General features: G+C 38.1%; 1 protein-coding gene across 1 annotated transcript in view; it reads right to left on the reverse strand.

Annotated features, from left to right (window-relative positions):
* The window catches only part of slc35f1 (solute carrier family 35 member F1), a 295,120-nt gene that overhangs the window by 25,998 nt on the left and 247,820 nt on the right, over positions 1-21,302 (reverse strand). Inside the window, exons 6-7 of the mRNA XM_043684483.1 lie at positions 18,215-18,267; positions 7,778-7,932 (exon numbers count right to left, since the gene is read on the reverse strand). Of these exons, the coding sequence (XP_043540418.1) occupies positions 7,778-7,932; positions 18,215-18,267 (208 nt within the window). The remainder of the gene's footprint in view (positions 1-7,777; positions 7,933-18,214; positions 18,268-21,302) is intronic.

A 21,302-nucleotide genomic window follows, 5' to 3' on the forward strand; every position in this document is an offset into this window, starting at 1 on the left:
AATCACAGTATTGGTGGGCTAGGAGAAATCCAGACATAGGAAAACCAGACACAGCTGTGAGTTTTGTTGGACTTGTAACAAAAAGCACAAGGCAATTTAGACAACTGTCTCAGAATGTACAAGATGATCAGAGGTTGATTAAGGAGGAAATGCCAGATTTGCTTAAAAAATATACAAGCAAGGGTAAAATCTATTCATATAGGCCAGGAGTAGCAGGTAAAGAGGTTACAATATTAAGGGACACAGGATCCTCTCAGTCTGTGATGCTGAAGGATGAGGAGATAGGTACTCCTGCGGGACTATTGCTAAAAAAGGTACTGGTAACAGGGATTCATGGTGAGACAAAAAGCGTTCAATTATATAAAGTGAGGCTAGAGAGTCCAGAGAAGAGTGGAGAATTTGTGGTAGGAGTACTGGGCAAATTCTCAGCTCCAGGAATACAATTTTTCCTTGCAAATGATATAGCTGATTCACCGGTAGGCATGCTACCTACTCTAATTGAAAAGCCAGTGGATGCAGGCAACTGAAGAAATTAAGGATCTTTATTCAGGAATTTTTTTTCTGGCTGTGTGGTCACAAGATCACAGAGACACAAGTTGAAGCAGGAGATATCAGACGGCTCAGAAAAGGAAGCTAACAGCTTTATCCAAGACTTTTTTTGATCAGATAAGTGGGACAGAGCAGGAGCAAATAGGTAAACATGCATGTTTACTTAGCTCTGCTTAGTTGATTGAATTACAGCAGAAAGATGAGAACTTAAAACAGTTATATAAAAAGGCATTTATAGACAAGGAGAGTGAATGCATTCCTGTGTGTTATTACTTAACAAATGATGCCCTAATGAGGAAACACATGCAAGCAGATGAGAAATGGGCAGGTATTCATCAAATTGTTTTGCCAGTAGGGTATAGAAAGAAGGTGCTGTGAGTAGCGCATAAGCTACTACTTGGAGGTCATTTAGGGGTGAGGAAAACACAGATTAAAATACAAAGACATTTTTACTGGCCTGGATTACACAAGGATGTAGTTGAATTTTGCTAGACGTGCCATACATGTCAGCTAATCAGAAAACCACAGGCAGTAATAAAACTTCTATCTTTAATACCTATTCCAGCATTTGACAAATCTTTCACAGGAGTCTTGATTGATTGCGTTGGTCCCCTACCTCAAACAAAAAGTGGGCATAAGTTTATTAACAATAATGGATGGGTGGACAAGATTTCCAGAGGCAATCCCATTATGCAACATCCCAGCTAAAAGGCTTGTAGAAGAATTACTTAATTTTTTACGAGATATGGACTACCAATAGAGATCCAGTCAGATCAAGGATCAAATTTCACATCCAAATTATTCGAGGCGGTTATGAATAACATGGGAATAAAGCAATTCAAATCTACTGCGTCCCATCCAGAATCGCAGGGAATGCCAGAGAGATGGCATGAAACACTGAAGACCACATTGATGGCTTATTGTCAGCATTATCCAGATGATTGGGATGAGGGTATTCCATTTGTACTTCTTTCGATCAAAGATGCACCAAATGAATCGATCAAATTCAGCCCATTTGAATTAATGTTTGGGCATGAATTAAGAGGACCGTTAAAATTGATTAAGGGGAAACTATTAAGTCAGAATTCAGCGACCACCCAATTGGACTATGCGTCAAATTTTAGAGGACGATTAAATAGAGCTAGAGAGTTGGCTGGACAGCATTTAAAAGTATCACAGCATACAATGAAACAAGAAGCGGATAAGAAATCACAAATTCACAATTTTGTAATTGGGGATAAGGTATTGGTGTTACTTCCAGTAACAGGTAAGACTTTAAAAGCAAGGTTTAGTGGACCTTATCAAATCAAGAGGAAATTGAGTGAGGTGAACTACTTGATAAGGACTCCAGTCAGGAAGAAATCTCACAGACTGTGTCATATGAATATGCTCAAAAGGTATTTTGATACGGAAGGAAAGCAAGAGGAGAAGGGTTATTGATTACAGCACAGAAGAAAGCACCAAGTTCAGAAGATTCTGTATTGGAGATTCCTCAAAACAAATTGGACAATGAGGAAGTTGTCAAAAATTGGGATAAATTATTGAGTTAACTTCCACAAGAAAATCAAAAAGACCTCAATGACTTATTACTATGACATGGGGAGATATGCAGAAATAAACTGGGATGTACTAACGTAATCAAGAGGAAATTGAGTGAGGTGAACTACTTGATAAGGACTCCAGTCAGGAAGAAATGTCTTACTATGACATGGGGAGATATGCAGAAATAAACTGGGATGTACTAACGTAATTGTACATGATATAGAGATAAGAGATGCTGTTCTGATTAAGCAACATCCTTATAGGGATAACAGTCTAAAGCTTGCATAGGTTCAGGAGGAGATAGAACTCATGCTCCAAGATGGCTCCTGGGATTGCGTGGATTTTACCGAACATTTGCACCAAATTCTAGCAGTGTGGCTGCTCCACTCACCGAGTTGTTAAAAACGGGCAAGACGTTTCGGTGGACAGCGGACTATCAAAAGGCATTTGACAGCCTAAAACCTGTGTTAACCACTGCCCCAGTATTAGCCACAATAGATTACACGAAGCCTTTCAAGGTGGCTATCGATCCTAGAGATGTGGGTGTCAGTGCAGTGCTCCTGCAGGAGAGCGATGAGGGAATGGAAAAACCCAACGGGTATTTTTCCAGGAAGCTGAACGTTCATCAAAAGAAATATTCTACGGTGGAGAAAGAAACTTTAAGCTCGGTGTTGGCATTACAATATTTCAATGTTTATACTACCAGCAATTCTTCTGAAACAATCGTATACACTCATGGTAACCCATTGACATTTGTGGGAACATTTAAGGACAAAAACGCCCGACTGTTTAGATGGAGCTTGTTGTTGTAGCCATTCAATTTGACAATTGTGCATGCGACAGGTCGCAAAAACGTGATTGTCGATGCGCTATCAAGGCTCAAATGAGATACAGAGGTGTTTAGTGGAGGGTATGCCAAGGCCTGAATTTGCATGTAGTTGTGCATGATTGCGTGTGTATAGTTAGTATAGTGTTTGTGTGTGTTTAGACTAATTTGTTTGTTTGAAGGGTTTTAAAAATGAAGCCATCTTTTGATATTGATGGTTCTTTTTTTTAAGGAGCGGGTATCACAAAGCTGGTCCCTTTTTTCTAAAAGCTGTTCCTTTTCTCAAGGATACTATGTCCTTGGTTTTATCAGACGGGTCGTAAACATCTCCCGGCTCCGATTAGACTGGTTTGGTAGCGAGATTGAGGGGTACTGAGAGGCCTTTTTGTTTATATGTAAACAGATCAGAGTTCAGGCCAAAGTAGTCATGCTTTAGAAGTGACCTGTATAATGAAAGGGGAGTGGTCAGCTCTCTAGCTGGGCAGCTCAGTCCAGAACTAGAGGGGGAGGTCAACAGTGAGCTGTGTGGAAACAGACTCTCTCTCTCTCTCTCTCTTTCTGCCCTTCTGACTTCAACTAGTAAGCATCTCTTCCTTTTTTTTTACTCTGTTTTAAGGGGGGGGGTTGCTTAGTGGGACTGTAGTGTATAATCAGAACAGCATAATTAAGTCTCATTTGGACAGACTGACTTCTGTAGGAGTTCTTTGTTCTGTTCTTTGTGTTTCATTGTGAAATTTTGTGAATAAATTTTTAAAGCCTGGTAGTCAACCTAGCTACCTCACTCCAGGTAATTTTCACTGTACACTTACCGAAACAAATTGCGGAGTTATGGTCTGGGCTGTCTACTTAAAAACGTTTTGGGTGGTCCAGCCTAGTCCCTAACACATGGGTTTGAATCTCACCATAGTAGATGGTAAAACTTAAATTCAATAAAAATTTGGAATAATATTGATCATGTGACCACTGTCGCTTGTCATAAAAACCTATCTGGTTCACTAATGTCCTTTAAGGAAGGAAATCTGCCATTATTAACTGGTCTAGTCTATATGTGACTCCATACAACAGAAATGTAGTTGACTCTAAAAGTGTTCCGAACAACATATGGTGGCCTAGCCAGGGACAGCTACATCCTAACAATTTTTATTTTTAAATACACTGGGAATGGGATCACACATAGCAGACAAAACTTAAAACAGAAATGGGCAAAATCATTCTTTTGCATACTTTATATGAGGAGAGGCAAAATAAAATACAAACCACATTTCTAAGCAGAGAAACTTAGAGATCAATGAAATAGCTCCACAGAGGCCAGTATCCCAAATCGCCCCTTATTTAAGCATGCATCGTACTTTCCATTGGTCTGGCTTCCTCAGAGCCAGCTCTCGAGAGACAGACCGTCTGACATCCCTGTTTATATCTGTCAGCCAGGCCTCCCTGACTGGATCTAGTTAACAGCCCCAATTAGAAAACTCATATTCTATCAGGGCTACTTGGCTGACCTCATTACAATCACTACAATAATTGTGCATAAAAGGTTGGAAATAGCATAGCTGTTGAGAAAGCAATTTTAAACGGAATCCTCAGTTATACATATAAAAAATATTGAATACAAAAGCAAGGATATTATGATGAATCATTTAAAATAATGGTTCAGTTTCAAGTCCAGAGTTGTGCCAGTTCTAGGCAAACTCCTTTAGGAAAGTGTAGAAAAGACTTATGGCAATTAATGCAGTTAGGACTTCAGTTATGTGGATAGATTGGAGAAGGTAGGATTAGTTTACTTATGAATGAGAAGATTGAAAGCTGATTTGATAGATATTTACAACCTCATGAAGTATTTGCCCTGAGTATCATGGAAGAAATCTTTCTCGTGGGCAGAAGGCATTGAGAACTAAATACGAGTTTTAAAATGAGTGGAGAAAAGAAACAAAGACAACATAGGGAGAAATCTTTTTTTAAACAACTGAGAATGTGCTGGAGATGGAGTTAATTGTGAATTACTGGAAAGAAAAAAAAAAATAGGGATATGGGAAAAGGATGGGGGTTCAGACTAACTAAATTGTTCCTGCAGAAGCTGACTTGAATTGAATTTATTGTCACATGTACCGAGGCACAGTGAAAAGCTAACACTGGGCCAATGAGACTCAGGGTTTTCTTCCATACTGTAACCATCCTACAATTTTAACATCTATTTTGAAACGACAACACCCCATCTGAGCTGACCTCCCACACAGAATCAGCTAATTGTACTCATGTCTCTGAACTGGAATTTGGCTCTTTCTGACTCAGAGGGAAGAGTCTTAGTAACTGAGGGGTGGCTGACGCCACAAAGAAATTAAAACATAAGATCTGATTACTGTCAGGAAATGCATTGGCATTATATAATGATGCACCGGCCCAGGGTGCCTCAGAGTTCCGGGTCTGGTGTCTTATACAACTGAAATGTTTGTCTCAGCTCAGCAGCAGTGTTTCGAATGGCCGACTCCAATCAGATAAGGCAGACTGAAGCTTAGTGCAAGATATTGTCAGGTTGTTCTTACATTAGACTCTGAAATACACACATCAATGTCTTTACTTCCACTTATAAACAATGCAGAAATAAAATGTAAAACAGTATCTCCCTGAAACAATAATTGCTAATGTCCTACTGAGAAATCACTCAACATGTGCAGTATTTTATGTCTTAGACCATCAAGTCTTGTGTCACTATCACCACACATCTTTCTTTTACATTATGCTGCTCTGCTGAATACAGTATGTGCACTGCATAACATTTCAATGTCTAAATTTAATATGACGGCACAATACCTGAGGTCTTCTTGACATTCAGAGACTTGAACATCAAACTTCTCAATAATATGAAAACTGTTCAAATTGTCTAAACATTTTCAAGTCAAAGAAATAAAATTTGTACATACGAGCTAAACACTCTACTTTTTCATTATACCTCAATTGTGGTGATAAAAGATGGACTAGATTTTGTGGTGAACAACAGTCGTCAATGTTGGTCTCAACAAAAGTCTGGCAGGCTACTCAAATGTGGAACACATCAGAGTTAAGCCTAATCATACACTCACCTGATATTTACAGATATGTGTTTCCATCACGAGTCAAAGATTAGCGATCAGAAACAAGCCCTCTGGCTAATTAGTTTCCAAGTCAGCACCATCCTTATGACCAGTTCCACCTGCCAATCTTCCTTCCCACCTATCCGCTCCACCCTCCTCTCCAACCTATCACCTTCATCCCCACCTCCATCCACCTATTGTACTCTTGGCTACCTTCTCCCCAGCCCCACCCACCTCCCATTTATCTCTCCACCCCGGAGGCTCCCCGCTTTAGTCCTGATGAAGGGCTTTTGCCCAAAACGTCGATTTTCCTGCTCCTCGGATGCTGCCTGACCTGCTGTGCATTTCCAGCACCACTCTAATCTAGACTCTGATCTCCAGCATCTGCAGTCCTCACTTTTGCCTAATTAGTTTCCAATCCTGGTCAAAGGACCCTGCAGCAACTCTATTAGTAACCAACTTAGGGCTTTCATGACTTGTACGGTTTACTGATCCAGCACAAAATTCAGTTCAGAAATCGCAAGTCTACATTGCTATCATTGAGGCCAATTTGTGGAATGAAACACTAACGGCACAATTCTTAGAACTCCAATGTCTCCTTAGACTAGTCATTATCTTAAAGTATTATAGAGCTTCTACCAAGATGGATCCCATACATTACTCCAAGATATGCTCCATATAATTAAAATGAATGCAGCCCAGTTATCTTAACTATGTGAATTTCATAATGCATCATTTTTTTCATTCTTTTACAGTCTTTTTATACAATGGGAGTGGCGTGTGATCAGATCTCAGTGCTATTCTTAAACAAGTCACTTGTGATTATGTTTCTCTTTTTACACACAAAAAAGGGATCATGCCAGTTTATTTTGGAAGTAATGATCTATTCATAAATTCATGTGGAGGAATGGTATCAGAGCACATAGTTTTGAAATGTGCAATTTCTAAAATAAACTTTGATTCAATAGATAGAGAATAATCAAGCATACTCCAGCTTACATGAAAGAATATTTCTCTGCTAAGTGTAAGTTACTTATTCGGTGCATTTCTTTTTCTCCCTCTGAGAAACTTCTCATTTCAGTGGAGAATCACAATGCACAGATGATGTGTAGGATGTATTGCATTGCAGTTTCCCACCTCTACTAAATTTCTTTATCTCCTTTCTGAAGACTGAGTCACAGGGAGTATGGTTCCACATGCTGTACAGTGCATTGTCCAACTTCTGAGCCTAGGTGGCAAGTGCCAGCAGATTATTTGACACTACATTAAGTTATTAACCTTCCTCATCTAACACAGCAGCTAGATACTTTTCAATGGAGATCACAGTTTGATGTAGCAGCTATTAAGTGATTTCAGCTCTCCCTTGTGCAGTGAATGTTGAAAGCTAACGGCACTGTCCTAACCATTGTCTCATCTAATATGAGCAGGTAACTCTAAACAGAAATAATACCTCAGGTCTCAGAATTCTCAAACACATAATGAGTCAATTACTCAGCATGAGAACACTCATTTTGACAGAAATGATGAGAGATAGATTTGCATTATTACATGATGTTGACAAGGACAGTAAACCATGTTTCACATAGACAAATCTGCTGCATTCTCCAGGAAACCTAAATTGACAGAACACCACTGTTTAATATTGTGCAGAAAAAACTAATCTCCCTTTTGCATTTACAACAACTACAAAGCACATAGTTCACAGATCATTTTCAGTGGAAGAGCAGGTTATTTTCTGTCACGCCATTCAAAATAACAAAGCCCAGTGACATAATAAATTTGATTAACATACCTTGTATTGGAAAAGGAATAACCCACAAAATAGACTGTAAATATCTGCTGTTAATAGGGAGAGGTTGACAGCGGTAGCACTGCTTCGTTTAATGACTACAGGCATGAAGCTGTATAGACCAAACATACAGGCACTGAAACCAATATAGAGAAGTCCTGGAGAAGAGAGCAGAAAAAGTCATTAGGACATTTTCCAAAGAGAAAAAGAAACATAATCGGTGCAGTTTCAAAGCTCTTAGAATGCAGCTAAAGCTGCTACTTTCAATGACCTATTCAGTAGGTGCTATAAGATTACTTAATGAACACTTCCAGTTTGAATGATTATAATCCAAAGGGCATAACCAGTGATGCAAAACAGAGAAAAAAAAAATCACAATTTGAGGACATGTTGTGGACTGTTTCAGATTGAATGAGTGAAAAGTAAGTAAAAGACAAATGTTTCATTTTGCTATTCAAAGTTTGGACTTCTGCATGCCCAGGTAACCACCTGACTCATCACTCAGAGTCACTTTTACAACATAATGCTTCCCAAATGTTTCCAGCTTAATTTTACCAATTAGCTTTCCCTTGTTAAAAAAAGCAAAGTATTTTGCAAATAGTTATTGATTAGGAAGGTGAAAGCACACATCAGAGGTAAATAGGTCATTGCTCATTGAAATTACTAATTTATAATATTAAAATAGAGGACAAACTCACTAACATTAAAATTTATACTCTTCTTTTAAAATTGACAGTTAGGTATGATTACTTATAATGGATGAGATTAAAACACTGCTATTATGGGATTTAAAAAAACTTCAAAGGAAGAAAAATCTGATTAAATATTTTTCCAATTTCTAATTTTTAATTTTGTAAAATTGATTTTCTCAGAATCATAAGTATATGCTGATGAATATTAAAGAGCAGATATTTAACAACAAGTTTCTTTAAGAACAGCCAAGTTTTAAACAAAGCATGTGAACACTACCTTAAAGCAAATTTTCGTCTCTGTTTTTTTCCTCTTGTGAAATGTGCGTGTTGATGGAAAGGCTTAATTACCCTTCAATTGAATAGCATTCAAGGCCATTTCAGTTGACAGTTAAGAGTTGCCTACATTGCAATGTATGTAGAGTTGCATGGCTCCTGCCTGAAACATCGATTTTCCTGTTCCTCAGATGCTGCCTGACCTGCTGTGCTTTTCCAGCACCACTCTAATCTTGAGTTGCACATAGGTCAGTTCTGAGCAACAATCACCGGTTAACTTTGAATTCTCTTCACAGATGCTGCCAAGCCTGCTGAGCTTTTCCAGCAACTTCTGTTTTTGTTTCTGCATATCAGCCTGACTGGGTAAGGATCGAAGATTTCCTTCTCAATGTTAGTGAACGCAATGGGCTTTTCTTTAACAAGAGATGGTAGTTTTATGGCCACCATTACTGAGATTAGCTTTATTTTCCAGATATTAATAATTTACTTTAATTTAAATTCCATTAGCTGCCATGGTGGGATTTGAACTCCCTTTAACCACATTAGCATAGCCTCTGAATTACCAGGCTAGTGCCATTATCACTACAACACTGTCACTTCTAGATAACTATAGACGTGGGAGTCTCTGCATCTTTCACTTCTGGTATATGACCTTGTATTCAGGCCGAATTGACAAGATGAAAAATCTCAGCTTTCTACTTTTTGTAGGATTCCATACAAAATGAGTTTGGCTGTTTCAGGATGATTCCTAGTTAGTAAGAATAAAAAAGCTCAATTTCTAATTTGGCAATTGGCAATCTTATTTGCGATGGAATATGTAGGAAAATAAGAATCTACACCATGTTCAAGAAGGGACAGCCTGACTGACCTGAGTTGATGTTAATGTTCATTGTAGAACCAAGAACACGTATCTCCACTAGACAATAGTGTAGTGGTAATGTCATTTGACCAGCAACCCATAAGACTAGGTTAATGCTCGAGCAGCAAGGATTTAGATCCCACCACAGTAACTGGTGATTTACAGTTCAATTAAAATTAAATCTAGATTTGGAAGTTAGAAACAGTGACCATAAACGTATTGCTATAAGAACACACATTCTTTAGGGAGAAGATCTGCCATCTTCAACTAAGCTGGCCTACATGTGACTCCAGACCCACAGTAATGTAGTTCCATTTTAAATGTCCTCTGAAATGACTGAATAAGCTAATAGATTCAGAGGTAATTAGGAATGGCCAACAGATGCTCACTTTGCCAGCAACAATATCATCCCACAAAAAAAAAGAAGGAAAAACTAACTTAAACTGAGTGGTAGTGCTTGGCGCTGAATGCCCGTAATTTGTTGTATTAAGAGTCTTTAGATTTTGATGCGTTTTTGTTATCCTGTCCTAATTAATAACAATTTTGTAGTTATTGCTTTCTCTTGGGCTTACTGTGTGAAAGAAGTGATTGCAAGAATTAGCACCAAAAAGCAGTAAGCGCTGAAAATACACAGTAAATTGATCAGCTCTGGAAGTGGGCAGGCAGGCCAGCATTTATGAGTGCAGGCTTAAGAAAACTTATCTGATGTGTTACCCTAACTTCTCTTCCAACAACACTTTCAATTTTAGCTCCAGTGATTTCTTTTTGTGTTTATTGTCTGCTCAGTTGTGGGTGTACAGAATGGTTGCCCCACATGATACATTCTAATTTGCTCACATGAGGGTCAATTTTCATCTTCAGAACTGACAAAAGAAAATCTGGGGACTATATTCATGGATATCCTTCCATTTGGCAGATAGAAGAAGAAATAACCTCAGGGCCTGATTCTGGATCTGAAATGATTACATTTTGTTGTAGAAACTGAAGACTTGAGAATTTACTGAAATCTGGTCTCAGTTTCCCTGTAGCAAGCTAAGGTCTGCTGAGACATGTGCATACTTTGCACTTATTCTGCTCAGCTGCTGGCTAATTTTGTAGAGAGGTCATTAAAGTATAACACATTCAAAGACCTAACACCTCTACAAAGTAGCTACCACATACATTCTCAGATTGCATGAGCCAAAATGACATGACAGAAATATCAGCTGTTATTGGAGTTCTGGACACAGCCCTGGGAAACTGATATGCTTACTCTAAGTGATTAAAAAAATAAGACTCCTAATTTCTTTGCATTGGGAAGAATAAGAAGGCTTCCCTCAATATGTGCAGGAATTTTATGAATAGATTTTGTTCTCCTGCTTTTGTGATTTTTGCATATTCTTAGACCTTTCCCTGAAGCCTTTTGCCCGAAAAGTCGATTTTCCTGCATCATAGATGCTCCCTGACCTACTGGGCTTTTCCAGCATGGCACTCTTGACTTAGACCTTTACCTGCTGCTTCCATGAAGGATTGGCAGACAGACAGATAATCTGGTCACAAATATTTGCCAGTTCAGCTCTTGGTCTGATAATCTGGAAATGTTGCAACCTGTCTGCAGTGACTTACTATCTGCGTTTCTCACCCTTCCTTATAAAGAAGCACTGAGTTTCAGTGTCTGCTCCTAACAAGATTGGTGAAAGTAAAAATGTGGCATTTGAGCAACTGTAGATAAAATCCCAAATACTGCCACTTTATAGCATCAGGTATAATGCTCTATCCACTGAATCAACACATTGTGATTGCCTCAGTTTCATCCATCATCTCATAAATATCTGGACACAGCAGACTTCTGTCAGTGTTCAGGAAAGGCCAAGCAGCTCGTGTGTTATTACACAACATGACAATCGTGGTGTTACATGGAAGCATAATATCAGTTTGACTGCTAGGATTTATCAGAACACTGATTTGAGAATGACAGTCACCAAGAATTAGTTTCCATTAGTTACCATGTCACCTTGATGATGTGGCAATCTAACACAATCCACTTCATTACTACAACCTAAATCATGGTCTTATCTTGTTTCTATTACTCAAATGTCTTCATAGCACACCATTGATATGTTATTTTGGCATGAAAAATCAGAATAGGGAAAATGAAATCAGTTTTTCCAAGCTTCAGTAACATTTCATAAAATTACTCTACATAGTCAATCACTAGCATGCATTAGCACCACCAAAGTTATCACTAATAGCATCAACTCATTTGATTTGGATATGTGTTAAAATAATATGCAATTTCTTAAAAAAACCTCTTAAATTATTAAAGCCAAATCATCAATTTCAAGGCTCAGAGGATTATGAGGTGCCAAAAAAATTCCTATTGTCATGTTGTTAATAGTTTGAAAAACACATTTTCTCCAAAACTCAAGTTACACTGAAGTAAATTTGGAATACCAGGACTATTTTCTCATCTATTATAATCAATATAAACTAGTGAGAATAAAGGATTCTAGTAAGGGGATAAGCAACCATGATTAATCTAGGAAATTAAGGGTAGCATCAATTGAAAAGAAAAAATACAATGTAACAAAGATTGGTGGTAAGCCAGAGGATTTGGAAAGTTTTAAAAACAAAAGACGGCCAAAAAAGGGAGAAAATAAACTTTGAGGGTGAAATGTTAAGCAATATCAAGACAGACAGCAAGAACTTGATTAAATACATAAGAAGTGATACCAAGTGAGCATAGGCCCCTGTACAGAATTAGGCATGGGAAATAACAATGGGGATCCTGGAAATGGCAGAGGAGTTGAACATATATTTGCATCCACGTTCATGTTGGAGGATACTAATAGCATTACAGAAATAATCAATAATCAAGGGGTAAAAGAGGGAAAGAAAATTAATATAGTAACTATCACTGGAGAAAAAACACAAGTGAAACTAATGGGGCTCAAGACTAATAAGTCCCTTGGGCCTGATGAGATGCATTCTAGCATGTTAAGCAAGAAGCAATAGAGGGTGCACTGGTATAATCTTCCAAGAATCATTAGATTCTAGAAAAGTAACAGAGGATTGGAAAACTGCTGATGTAACATCTTTATTCAAAAAGAGGAGGAGAAAAAAATAAACAGCTAGCTAAAGGCCAGTTTATTTAAACTGTTATTGGCAAGATACTAGCATCTATTATAAAAGATGTGATAACAGAGCATTTAGAAACAGAGTCAGCAAAGGTTCATGAAGAGTAAATCATGCTTGACAAGCAAATGAGGTGTCTTTAAAGAGGTACAAGCATATTAAAGGCAAAACAAACCAACCAATATATTTGGATTTCCAGAAGATGCTTGATAAGGTCCCACATGTTAAGCTACTTAGTAAGATAAGAGCCCAAGGTGTTGGTGAAAGTACACTACCATGGATAGAGGATGGGCTAACTAACAGAAGGCTAAGAATTGGTATAAGGGAGGCATTTTCAAGATAGCAACTTGTAATTAGTGGAGTGCCACAGAGATCCATTGCTGGGAGGACAATTAATTCTAACATATGTTAATGACTTGGAGGAGGGCAGTGAATGTACTGTCCCCAGGTTTGAAGATGACACAAATAGGTGGGGGGGGAAGGGGTGCAAGTGATGAGGATGACACAATAAGTTTAAAGTGGGATATAGACAAATTGAGTGGACAAAAACTTGATAGATAGAATATAATGTGGGGTGATGCATTTTGACAGGAAGAATAGAGGATCTAAACATCATTTGAATGGAGAAAAACTGTAGAAAACTGCAGCAGGAGGGATTTGAGAGCTCTCATGTATAAATCACGAAGAGCTAACATACAAGTTCAACAGGTAATAGAAAGGCAAATGGAATGTGGGCCTTTATTTCAAAGGGAATGATGTATATAAATAAGGAAATCTTGCTAAGGATATATAAAGCACCGGTCAGACCATGCCTGGAATATCTCAGGAAAGGGATACTGGCATTGAAGGTCAGTAGTTCATGGTAGACTAGCATTCAACAAATGAAGCCTGTCCCAAAATGACTGAACATAAAACAATAGGACACAGGTGCAGAAATAGGCTATTTGCCCATTCAAGCCTGCTCTGCCATTCAATGAAATCACTGTTGATCTGATAGTCCTCAGCTCCACTTCCCTGACTTTTCCCTTAGCTCTTGATTCCTTATTGATTAAAAATCTGTCTGCCATAGTAGACCAAGTGTCAACAGCCCACTGCAGTAAAGCAGATTCACCACCCTTTGTAAGAGAAGAAATTCCATCCATGACCCTATCCCCAGCATAAGATTCAGTTCAAAATCACTGCAAGGCTGGACATCGAGGCTTCCCAAGTAAAATGACCACTTATTAACCGCTTATTTTCAGACAAGAGGAAAATCATTACGGATTACTGTAAAAACCCTATAATACTAAACACAATTAAAGCTTGGAATATAATGCGGCAAAATGAGGGCAACTCACATAAAACATCCCCCTATGCGCCGATAGTGGGAACATGGGGATTCCAACCGGGGTTTACAGATGCCACTTTTAAACTCTGGAGATCCAGGGGTATCTCATGTCTAGGGAACCTATTTAAAGATGGGGTCCTGATGTCTTTTGCGTCAGAAATTTGGATTACCTAATGGAGACCTCTTTCGATACTTCCAAATTTGAGATTACATAAAGAAGAAGACTATGTTATTAGATAGTCTTTATAAATCAGATACAGATTTGTCCCAAATGTGTCCCAAATGTAAAATAGAGGTGGGCACTCTTGTACATTGCCTATGGACCTGTCATAAGATCCGTAGATACTGGACTAAAGTAGCAAGTACCCTGACAGAAATTTTAGGAACGGAAATTAAAGTGGACCCTGTATCTCTCCTTTTGGGCTTTTCGAACTTACCCTCCCTGGATATGCACGGGAAGAGACTATTTTCTATTCTCTCTTTCTGTGCAAGGAAAAATATTTTGGTAAACTGGGTGGCTGAGGGCCCCCCTGGACTTTCAAATTGACACAGATTAATTATGGAATGTATTCCCCTTGACTTCCTTACAAAGATGGTGCACCGAAAGACCAAATTATTTCATAAAATATGGCAGCCCTTCTTGAATTATATGAATACAGATATTTCGGCTATTCTAACAACAGCTTTTATTTAATTGAGATGGCGAACCTGGCTGGTCCGGGGCCCCTTGGGAGAGGAATCCTGCATGAATACGGGTTTTGTTATATTTGATATTAACACATTCCGAGCATGTATCTCACTACCCAATTTCTGTGTTATCCGTTGCTTTTTTTTCTTTCTCTTATTTGAATAATGTAAGAGACTTAAATATACACTCTGGTTAGTTGTAGGTTAGATTAGTAGTTAATTGAGTTTTGTTTTTTTTCTTTCTCGGTATTTTTCTTTTGTTAAATTTTGGTTATACTCTTAAGATTTAATTGTATATCAATGTTTGTACTTGAGAGTTTTGTTTATTTTTGTAAACTTGTAAAAATGTTAAATTTCTAATAAAAATATCTATTAAAAAAAATCAGTGCAAACCTGTATAAAAGTCATTAGGTGCAAGAATTAGTATGGCCATAAAAAAGCTCTCTTTTTTCATTGAATGGGACATTTTTTTTTTCAAAACGAGAAGCATGCAATCACTATTTATATTTCTGATTATGATTTCATTTTTTTTTTAGTTATTTTTAAATTTGAGATAATCATACCCTGCAGAGTTGTCAAATGATGGACAAATGCAGAACAAAGCATTTGCCCTCAAGATAAAAAAAAACAACAAAGTCTTTTCTCATTCCCCTACAGACAGTTCTCCTGGAATGTCGGAATTGTGTTCTAGCGAAACCTTACTTAATGGAAAATCACTTCATAGAAATAATGGGGCCTATGGGAAAAGTGGGGTATGGGGCAGCCCACCAAAAGATAACACTCACCATTGCTCAAAAAATCACCTAAAAGCTTAACACAAAGTAAAGTACAGCCTAAATGAAGGTTTAAATCATATTTATTAGCAAAAGTAAATTTAACACAAAAAATACTGTTAATGTAGGGACAGAAAGCCATCTACATCATCACCTTCAGGTGCAGTTATGGTTGCAGAAGTGGATGGCTATGGTTGGTTGTCTTCTGATTGTTTCTTGAGGGTTGGTTTAGGTTGTGTGATATGTAGGTACAAGATCAAATTAGAAAGGCAAATGGTATGTGTAAGAGTAATGCAGTCCTGCAGGAATTATGCAAGAATATTCTGGTCTCAGACAGACAGCAATGAACATTCATTAGTTTAATTTTGAGGAGAAACTGCTCAATGTGTAGTGCTGTACCTCCCACATGTTCTGATGGCAGCTGACATTGGTGCATGAGCAGAACGAAGCGTGCAAAACGATCACAGCTGGCATTGCACTATTGTGAACAGAGGCAAGCAATCTCGAAAATACCATTCCCTAATTCTTCAGCAATGTTAGCCAAATTACGTTGCTGAAACATGCTTTATATGAGAACTACCTGTATTTTTAGCCATGGGGATCATGACCTACCCACACTTGGTCCCATTAAAGCAGGTATCCTGCCTTTTTATTGAATTGATTGTATCTTCAGCCATGAGTGACCCATGATCATGTTTACAGGGCTAGCACATGTTTCGTCATGCTTCTAGATCTTAAAGGCAAACCATCCTTTTTAAAGGAAAGTTGCAGTGAATGAAAAGCCACTGCTGGTGACTGCCAGTGTTCAATTGTCTGCAATTAGAAACAAAATAAATGGAGCACCAGATCAAATACAGCGCTTCTAAGTTCAAATATATAAGTCCTGTGGATGTGAATATGGAGAAAGAGAGAGAGAGACTAAGGCCCAGATTTTTGATCTCTGGTCAAATGCACAGCATTGTAAGAATTCCTGACCCTGTGAACCTTGCCTTTAAAAATAATTGCCCTGATCTTTTTTTGACCTAGGGATGCAATCCATATTAGAAGTTGGGGAACGGAGATGATTCCAGAAGAACTGAGGAGACTACTGGGTGCATAGGCAAACTGACAGGAGCAGCTACCATGATGATCCAGAACTTGGTCTATAGTTTAAAAACAAAAGAAAAATTAGCCTGAGCATCCCCCTATTTCCCATCCTCACACATTTCTCTCACATCCTCCATGCCAACCTGTGTCATCTCATTCTCCCACCTACCCTCAAGTTCCCCATTTTCACCATGGCACCCTATACCTATCTACTCACTCTGCAGATCCTTTGCTAATTTAGTTTCAAATAAGGCCAATCTATACCCAATGCATATCACCTTCTGTCCTTACAGTTACCATTTCAGTTCACCCAGTACCCGCCATGGGCAGGACACGTGACTATGCAGAGATGAGGTAAGCAAACTTATATAAACTAAGAGTCTATTGCAGACTGAACTACTATGAGAAAGACACTGTAACTCATAAAATAAAACCATTTCATAGATTTGCATTCCTTCAACTAAATAATGACTTATGACAATACACATTTATTTCAACTGCATAATACCCTATAATTAGAGGGGTTTAGATTTCATGGTCCTACATCAACACATCCTTTTCCACTTGTTGCTGTCAATAGACAGCAAAGTTGCAGGCACCCTATGAAATAACGAATGGTTGTGAAATCAGTAATGTTGCAGTAACTATGTAATACACACCCTCAAGTGTATGTCAATTTAATGAAGTAGAAACAGTTTTTTGAAAATGCCTGGTTTCAGAGCAAGTCTATTAGATGCTTGGCAGATTGACAGCTCGTTTAGACAGTTGATTTTTACAAGTCTGTTGAGAGTTCCAATAAAGTTAATGAGATTAAGTGCATCCACTTTGTATATTCATTTAAGCAAGTTTTGACAATTCCAAAGGGTACCTGATTTCTCCAAAGGATATCCCCCTCCAATGATAATCGCTCACATCTACCTCTCACTGGCTTTAAAGACTCAGCTATGGGAGCCATAATCACTCAAATACCAAATAACACAATTGCTGCTGCTCCTCCCCTTTCACTTGGCACAGCAGAAGGGGTGGGGATGAGAATGCCTGTATCTTTAGAATGCTATGGAGGAAATGACTCTCTGTAAAATAAATCCAGCTATGAGAGAGGCTGTCACAGAGAACATTTGGAATGATGACCTGGTACTGCAGTGTGGCCCTTCTCAACTCCCACCTCACTCTGATTCTGCTGTTTGGTGATGTGATCATGGCTCTCTTTTCCTTAGCCCAATGTACACTTCTGACTTATTGCTTTCAGGTATGCAAACCATGCAGGAGGAAGACAGCATGGCATTACTGATGAAATAGCACAGTCACTTGATCAGACACTCCCAGAACTACTAGCTCAGATCCTGGCCCGGTGCAAACTTTAGAGGTTACTGTAAAGTCAGGATCAGTGAGTGGTGAGTCATTGACTACAAGAAACCCAAGTGGAACAGATAGTGCAGGTGCCAGCTTAACGAATATGCACAGATTTGAGAGGAATATAAGAGGACAGTAGAAGGACTACAATTCTCTCACCTCATCACATCCGACAACCATCTTTTGTTTTATTCACTCATCATACTTTCAACCTTAACCAACAAAACTAAATGAATTACTACTCCTGGATAACAGATATGAAAGATAAATTCTCACCTATCTGCCAATCCCACGGTACCTTTAGCAGTTCCTTATGTTCCATTATAGCCCTGTAACAAAAATAAAGTTAAAATGATTCATAATTTTCTACTTCACTCAAAAAGAAAATTAGTGCAAACTTGCCCTTGGAAAAGTAAATCAGAAGTATAAAATGCAACAATACTTCAATACTTCATCAAGTGAAACTGAAAATCAACATCAAATCCAAGGATGCATGTTGTTATTTCAATTTCATTCTAACATCATTAAACAGTTGATCACTTTGAAAAGTTTAATTTTCTATAAGTTCAACCGTGGAATTTGAAGCTCTTCCAAAAATCTATAGTTGAGCTCCAAGAAACTGTGCAATAAATCTTAGATCTGAAACAAATGACTGGTCATAAACTTCTAGTAACTGTTTGTTGTTACTCACAATTGTTTGAATATATCACGCAGATTTTGCATTGAGAATAATGCCTAACTTACTTAGTTACTGTGTGTAAATAATTCAGTAATTTCCAGAATATGTAGAGACACCATTAAAGATGGAAATCCAAAAGCTGTAATTTGAGTTGTCCTGTTCTTTAAAAGACTGCTATAGCCACATTGATAGACTTGGCATTGACAAAGCGTGAAGTCGTGGCATTTATTTTATTATTCAATATGGCTGCAACTTTTGGGCCTGGTAAATGCAATTGAAGTTGTTAACCTATACTTACATTACAGTTAAACTACCTTTCATATACTGAAAACATATCTTTCCTTCTTAATTCCATTGTTGTTTTACACAATGTTGAATTCAGCTATTGACTAATATTGTATTCCCTGATGTCCTCAATGATCATGAAAGAATCATTAGTATTCTCTATATTACATAAAATGCAATATACATCATGATATGGTCTGCTGCTGGTCACCCTGAATGAGTACCTGCACAAATGCAGGAATGAAAAGACCAATAAGATGGAATCAATAGGCATTAACACATCTCAAATTAGAAAGGAAGAGCCATTTTCCCACAAATTCCAAATCACTAACAATATTTCAATGCACAAATGATTAAAGTAATAAAAGATCTGAACTCTATAGTTTTCTCCTAGACTTAGTTTGAACAGGAGATCACATTCATTTTACACAGGGAAGTTCATTTCACTAGGAGTTCTGCCGATTTGCTGCTGGAGATTCCACACAGAAATTCCAGGTGAAGTTTCCCTATGCTGCTTTCGAAAATAATCGTGTGGATTTTACTAAGTGGAACAAAGGAATAGCTATTCATCTCACACACAGTCTCCCAAAGATTTTCAATGGGCTTGTGTGGAGACCCCAAGTCGTCTGGTGTTAATGTGAATTCTACTGCCCTCTGCAGGGATGTATGGCATTTTGCACACTTCAAATAGCAGTAAGGCTCTTCCACCACTCAAATTGAAGAATCCTCAGTGAGGCAGGTGGGCTAGAAAGGAGGAACTAACCAAGAGGGAATTTAAATGAGAATCATAGAATAGTTTCCATTGTGAATGTGTCATACCTCTGCAAGGGCCATGATTGAATGGCGGAGTGGACTCGATGGGCCGAATGGCCTTACTTCCACTCCTATGTCTTATGGTCTTATGGGCAACTCACTTAGTCCCACCAATCATCCCCTCCCATCCCCTCCCCTGCTCTTTCTTGCCTGTAAACCTACAAATTTTCTCTCCTTGAGTGCTTATCCAATTCCCTTTTGAAGGAATGTTATTATTGAATCTGGTTCCACAACACCCTCAAGCATTCACCTCTTAAGAATTTTGTTTCCTCAGGTTGCTTTTGGTTATCTTGTCAATCACTTTAAAAGGGTGTCCTGTGGTTCTGCCATTGGGATCAGTTTCTTGCTGTCTAGTCTGTCTAAAAATCCAACCAAAAGCTCTAAAACTACAATCACATGTTCTTTCTCTCAGGAGATCAAGCAGATTATAAAATAGGGACGTCAACTGGTTCTGTCAGTTTTCTGCCAGGCAGGTTGAAAAATGCCATTGTGAATTTCTGCACACTTACAGATAATGTCAGCTGTGCCTTGTCATGGTCATGCGCTTTCTAGCAAAAATATTTTACTTAAAGTCAATTTGTATGATTAAGACAAAACCCATTGCTCTGTGCTGAGAAGCTGCCTGAGCAGTGGTCAACAGAGCAGCGGCCAGCAGCACAAAATCCAGCTGTCAGCATCGGAGGAAGCTGGAAAGAAAATAGGATCTTTAACAAAATCATTCATAATCTAACTTTCCTCACAAGGCTGGATGCCAGGATTAACCAATAACTTTTCAGTACCTGTGTTTCAGATGCAAATAATGGAAAAAAACTCTATGTGATGTATATATTTTTGCAATTTACATCTGATTATAATATATTTGGAGATACTAAATGCTGGGAGTAATGGAGATGAATAGCAGATAAATTCAGGGGAGAAACTTAAAATAATTACATTCAACAAGCACAGGGTACTGAAAAAAACGTTTAGAATAAAAGTATAAAAGTCCCTAGGTCCTAATGGGCATCATCTAGGGTTTAGAAATGGCTGCGGAGCTAGTTGATGTATTGGTTTTAACTCTCCAAAATATCTTAGATTTTGAAAAGTCTCATCAGTTTAGAAAATAATAAACGTGACTCCTCTAGACAGACAGAAACTAAAGGCCAGGTGGAGCAACCTGTGTCATAGGGTAAATACTGGAATCTTTTATTAAGGAGGATTAATGAGGCATGTAGAAAATCCAATGGCAACAAAGCAAGGTCAACATGGTTTTGTGAAAGGGAAATCATGTTTGACTCACTTCCTGGATTTTTTTTAAGGAAGTAACAAACAAGGTGCATAAAAGGAAACTTCTCGCTGCAGCATATTTTAGATTTCCAGAAGTTATTTGAGACATGAAAGGTTACAAAATAAGCACTTGTGATGTGGGTAGTAACACAACAGGACAGATAGAGAGTAGCTAACACAAAACAGAATAGAAATAAATGGGTACTTTTTAAGTTGGCAAGCTGTAACAAGTGGACTAGTACAGGGATCAGTGCTGGCGTACCATGTTATATTTATAAATTGAATGAAGGAACTAACCATACAATTACTGAATTTTCTGAA

This window comes from Chiloscyllium plagiosum, chromosome 3, assembly GCF_004010195.1.
Source record: "Chiloscyllium plagiosum isolate BGI_BamShark_2017 chromosome 3, ASM401019v2, whole genome shotgun sequence".
Lineage (NCBI taxonomy): Eukaryota > Metazoa > Chordata > Chondrichthyes > Orectolobiformes > Hemiscylliidae > Chiloscyllium > Chiloscyllium plagiosum.